This window comes from Gavialis gangeticus, unplaced genomic scaffold (assembly GCF_001723915.1).
Source record: "Gavialis gangeticus isolate Ggan-Ray unplaced genomic scaffold, GavGan_comp1, whole genome shotgun sequence".
NCBI classification, from domain to species: domain Eukaryota; kingdom Metazoa; phylum Chordata; order Crocodylia; family Gavialidae; genus Gavialis; species Gavialis gangeticus.
In genome coordinates, this window is record NW_017729031.1 from 16,684,333 (window position 1) to 16,690,351 (window position 6,019).

At 40.7% G+C, this 6,019-nt stretch overlaps 1 protein-coding gene across 1 annotated transcript in view; it reads left to right on the top strand.

The window, feature by feature from the left end:
- LRP1B (LDL receptor related protein 1B) overlaps positions 1-6,019 on the top strand; it is a 2,002,088-nt gene that overhangs the window by 1,304,494 nt on the left and 691,575 nt on the right. The window contains exon 31 of the mRNA XM_019522796.1: positions 4,073-4,222. Within this exon, the coding sequence (XP_019378341.1) occupies positions 4,073-4,222 (150 nt within the window). The remainder of the gene's footprint in view (positions 1-4,072; positions 4,223-6,019) is intronic.

Genomic DNA, 6,019 nt, shown 5'->3' on the forward strand with positions numbered 1-6,019 from the left:
GGGGTCCCCCTCATTGTCCCCTCCCCCACCCCTAGTACTTACCAGCTTCAATTCTGGCTGCAGCTCCCTGCTGCAGCCACTGGGGACTGTCCAAATCATTAAATCTTTCTGAACCTTTCCTGAAGATTTGGAGAGCTTCAGATCAATTCAGACCTTTTAATTGGTCCCCTGATTCTATTCAGATTTGGAGATTTGGCTACCAAATCAGGCTGAATCTTGTCCAAATTGAATCACCCTCCAAAGCTTTGCACAGCCCTAATGTGTACTAATGTTGGCATGGACCACAAACCATAAGTGACTCATATGCAAAATATTATTCCCTTTTCTCAAGTGAAAAGGGTTACAAGTCATCCCTGAAAACAAGCTACAGTTCTTATCTTTAGGTCATAAAATATCAGATTGCTAAAAATGTCCTGAAAGCCTCTAAGGGTGCATCCACTCATGCAAGCACATGCACTTGCAGCAGCTCAAGTAGCAGCAGCACAGATTTGTGCCAGAGATTTGTGCCTCTGCACACGTGCCTGAACATACACTTTGGTGTTGGGCAAATTGTGCCACTTGGGGCAAACTGAACCTGCCCAGCTTCTCCCAGATCTTCAACCAAGGAGAACTAAGGGTTGGGGCCAGTTCTGGCCCAGCAATATAAAAAGCTGCCCTGGTAAGCAGCTCAGGTCTACTTTCCCTCAGGAGCTTCTGAGGCCCAGCCAGTTGGTATCTGGGGACAGTTGGACTGCTGAAGCATCCCTAAACTAGAGTGGCCCTTGCACCCTCTACCTACTGTAGCAGTTTGGCAGTGTGGGCTGCTGCCTGGCTGTGACTTGCTTCCACCTGCAACAGCATCTGCTCCCTTGGACCTGGGGCCCCATCATTACATACCCGCTAGATCCAGACGGGGACTGCACAGCCACCTGGCCTATGGTATGGGCACTGAAGAAGAGCCTCCTTCACCTCTGGATCAGCTGTCAGTGGGCCATGGCTGCACAGTTGGTCTTTGGTTGGCAATACTGTCATGCCTTCTGGTGCCCCCGCTTTGCCATCTGGGCAGCTATTGTCCTGAAGATGTACTCATTAAATTGGCCTGCTTTGAACTATCAAAATCTGTCCCCTTGGCCTCAAATAGCCAGGTCAGCCACCTCATCTGGCCTCCAGCTGGGTCCCTGCTGCTGTCCCTGGGTAGCCTTCTCTGCCCAGGTCTCGCCACTTGCCTCACTAGCAGAGATCCTAGTGTTCCCTGTTTAAAAATTGCAAATTCTCTGATAAGAAACCCAAATTCTTTCATTAAAATACCCCAAATCTGTGTTCTTCTGTGATTAAAATGAAGCGATAAATTGGGCATTGTTTCATTGATATATTTACAATTTTAAAGAATTTGGAAGCCCACCAGTGCCTCTATCATCATAATAAAATGAATTCTAAATTCATTGGCACTTTGGCATTTGCTTTTGATTTTTTTAACAGCAAAATCACAGCTTCCCCTGCCCCTTTCACTCACCAAGATGTGGGGCCCTGAGCAGCACTGGTATGCCAGTGCCCTGCCCCTGCCCTTACCTCTCATTCCCAACTTGCCCCTCACTCCTTACCTGAAGCCTCTGCCTTCCCCTACTAGTTTGCTGAGGCAGTGTGCTGGGGCAGTAGGGGCACAAGGCAGCCATAGAGACATTCTGGAGGACTCAGCCTCCGGTTTCTTCAGGGTATGCCCCAGAAGCATGTCCTGCAGCGCTTTTTTGGGGGGTGTTGTTTTTTGATACCGGAATTTCCAACAGGACAGGAGCTCCTGAAAGTTCTAAATCCTAACATTTGCTGCCCAGGCTGCAATGACATAGATAAATTTATCACCAGGGTTGATTAGGCATTGAGGGACAAAGGAAAAGTTTTCTATTCTATTTGGAAATTCCAAGGGCTTCATCAAAACAGCACCAACCACACCAAATTGGTTAACAGCTGGCTAATAGCAATCAAGGGGTATTAGCTGCTGGATGGAAATAGACCCAGTGCTTCAGAACAGATAACAGACTTCATACATTGATGTTCTGCCTTTGAAACACAGGGGTAAGGTCTGTATAGCTCTTTAGGAATCTGCCAATCTCACCCTCAAGTTCTTTAGTCCATGCTCATGGTCCTAGGTCTTCCGCCTCATTCTTATCTTCCTCTTGGTGAAGCTGCAAGTGGTGCAGGGAAATTTGGAGTCGGAAGGGGGAGGGTTCACCACAGTTGTCAAAACTACTTTATTAGTGTGATGGATGGCTTGCAAAGCTGTTGAATTCTAGCAGTGTTGGATTGAATACATATGCACAAGTTGTGGCATATTGCCATGTACCAGCATCACAAGATGAAGAACTGTTTGCCCATAATGGTCTTTTAGGAATTTTTAAAATGGTGTGGGCTACCCAACCAAAAGCAAATATGTACTGGCAAGAGGGGAATCATGAGGTTTTTAGTGTTTTACCCATGACTGTAGAGTGTGGTGAATTCTGTATATGTGGAGGAGGCCAGAGAATACAGAGTATAGATGCAATGACCCAAAGTTCACTTTTGTCAAGCTATTAGACAAGATGTCTTTCAGAAAGGCTTTTGTTAATTCCCATGGTTACAATAGGTGCATTGCAAAATATAAATATAATTTAAATTAGTTTGTCCTGGGAGTCAAACACAACCAGAAGCAATTTATATTTCCATTTTATTCTGTTAAAAACTATTTTTTTTGAGAATCAATAGGAACTGCTGCCTTCAGGCTGATTGTTGCTATCTATGAGGTCCCTCCTGCTCCCTCACACTTTTGATCTGTGTATATCAAACGCTCCACCTTCTGTTCTTGTCTTTTCACCACTTCTGATCTTTTGTTTTCTTTTTCAGCAAATGTATTACTAATTCAATGAAGACAGGAAAACATATTTGAAATGCCAAGTATAATGTACTGGAACAAAACAAATGTAGACATTAAAAGTAAAAAACAAAAACTTTCAATGGGCTTAGGTAGGGACCACATATATCTTAGTCATTAAAAAAGGTCATGGGTAGCAGAAATGAGTTTAATAAATCCTACTGAGAGAGCAGTCTTATGTGAGGATATGGGGCAGCATCCTCAGCTACACCACATCTACACAGGGGTAGTTCCAATTCCCAGATGTGGTTGTTTGGTGCACACCACACTACCCTTTTTAAAAAAAAAATGGCTGAGCTTGCATCAGAGATGATGTCACATTTCAAAGGCAGGGCTCTCATCCGGTTGTATGTGTCACCACTATTTATTTACATTTTTATGTCAAAGTCCATGTGTACTTATAGTTGTGCTTTTCATTCTTTTATGAGAACAATAATTCTTTATTTCACCTTGAGTCAGCTGGCTGTGTAGAACACTGAAAGATCAAATCTCCTATTTGCACGTTTTTTTATGTGTTTATATGTATCCTTCCTTCTGTTCCCATGGTTCTTGTTAGGTGTAGCAATGTTTTGCGATGTTTTGTTTCCTTTGTCCAATGTAATGTTTTGCATATATTTCTGATTAACATAATATGAAGTGGTATATTAATTAATATCGTAAATCAAGTGAGGATTAAGTTTTGCTTTCTCTTTAGTTCTGCTAATCTTCTAATGGTCACAGGCATTAAACAGTTTTTTATATGGAAAAGTACAGAGTTTCTGAACATATAAAAAGTGTGTGCGCGTGATATTCTCAATTCTCACAGTTTTGAATAGCAATAATGACCTTGCCTGGGCATTTCTGGGGGTTAATGACATTTCCTAGAACCTAATTTTCTTCAACTAGAAATTACCTTCTATAAATCAGTCAATAATTCATTTATGCATGTGCATGTGAGGCAGAAAGGAGTGAGCATCATAGATACAAATATGTTCATCAAAAAGAAAACTTTTTTTCTATAAACTTGCAAATTGTATTGCTTTTTGTTTTTCCATTTTTTATGCATGGAGACATTTTATATTTTGTTCTCTTCTATAATGATTTAAAATCTTTGATTGCATTTTTCACTGAAGAAAGTAGCTTAATTACTCTTGATGAATTTTACATATCTAGTACTCACTATTATGATTCAGTTATATAAATTACTTACAGGTTTGTCTATAGATTATTTGGAGAACAAGCTATATTGGATCAGCTCAGGAAATGGAACCATAAATAGATGCAACTTGGATGGTGGTAATTTAGAAGTGATAGAATCAATGAAAGAAGAATTAACAAAAGCTACAGCTTTAACCATCATGGGTAAGTTTAATGGTAATGTTTTTATTATTCTTAACATCAATTGGATGCCAAGATAGATTCACTGTGAGTTGTATAAAACACAAATGACATATTCAAAATAGACTTCATTAGTGATTTTCTTTTAGTTTCCTTATCTTTTTCATTTTATTTTAATTTTTTTAACTAAGTTATTTTAGCTAAGTCTCTTCAGAAATCACTGGAATTTGAATTTAGGACCTAAACTACAGATATACGTTTCTGAATGATCCAACTTTCTTTATAGATTCAATAGGTGCTGTTGATCCCAAATCATTCAAAAAACTATATTATAACTGAATTCCAAATCTGTATAATAATCCCTTTTCTCTTTAGAAGACACTGAACTAAGTAACATTGAGATGCCAAGATAGAAATTATATTATTGGAATTCCAAGTAATTTTTAGAAGTCAAAATTTCTTATAAGATTGTCTGAAATAGCTAGGATGCGGTTGAATAAGGACAAGGTTGGGGAGAGACTGAGTAGGTAGCAGTTCTGAAGAAAAGAATTTGTGGATTATAGGGGAACACAGACTGAACACAAGCCATCGATACACTGTGGCAAAAAATAAAAACAACAACAACAAAAAACCATAGACCTCATGCTGGCATATATAAACAGGATTGTCAAATGCAAGACATGTGAAGTCATTCTTCCATTACTCAGGACTGGTAAGATTTCAGTTGAGGTTCTCTGGCCAAGCTTAGCCATCACACTTCAACCAAGAAATGGAATAATTGAAGAGAACCCATGGGAAGCTACAGAGGCATCAGAAGTTAGGAAAATATGCTCTGCATAAAAGGTATGAATAATGATTATAATAGAGTCTAGAGAAAACTGAGTGGAGAAACTATAGCAGTCTTCATGTTTATAAAAAGACTATTGCAAAGAAGCAGTTTAAACTGGTCTCTGTGTCCACTGGGAATCAGACAAGAGGTAAGGGATTTCAATTACAGTAAGGGAGTTTTGAATTAGACAGTAGAAAAAGCTTTCCAAGTATAAGGATAGTTAGGCACCAGAATGGGTTACTTAGGAAGGTGGTAGAATTATTGGAAGTTTTTAAAGAAAGGTCAGACAGACATCTTTCAGGCTGTAGTCGGTATTGCATTGGGGCATGAAGATGAACTAGATGACCCCACAATGTCCCTTATAGTCTTCTTTTTTATGATGCCATGTTTCCAATTAATATTTTTTTCCATATTTAAACTAGTAAAAAAGGATGTATTTAAATGAGTCGGTTAGAAGTTAGGCGGCATGTAGGACATGGTGGCATCTTATAGGCTGCTCTCTGAATGAGTTAGGGTCTTGTTACACATTAATTTTAAGTGGTTCCTGGAACTTTTAACCCCTGGGATGTCCGCACATTAGCACCTGAAACTGTTTCTAAGCACACTTTAGGTGGCTTAAAGTTACACCACTCCAGGGCAGGGTTATCTCTGATCCATGTTGCCCAGCTTGTGTTCCATTAATGAGTGCCCCCCCTCACCCCCACAGATGAGCCACCCAACTTGCAGTCCTCTGACATCCCAGGGTGCAATGTCCCCTTCCCACCCTCCTTTACTACATGAATAAACTTTCCACCCTCTGAACTGTACTGCCTGGGGGGTGATTCTGCCACCAAGCCCACTCCCACTCCTGCCCACAGGGTGTGTGACCTTCCCACCTCCCGGAGTGCAACCCCATGCATACAGCCTGCAGAGCATGTGCCAGCTAGCCAGGTCACAAGACACAGAAGGATTCAAAAGTGGGGTTTAGGGTGGCTGGGGGCCAAACAAGGTAG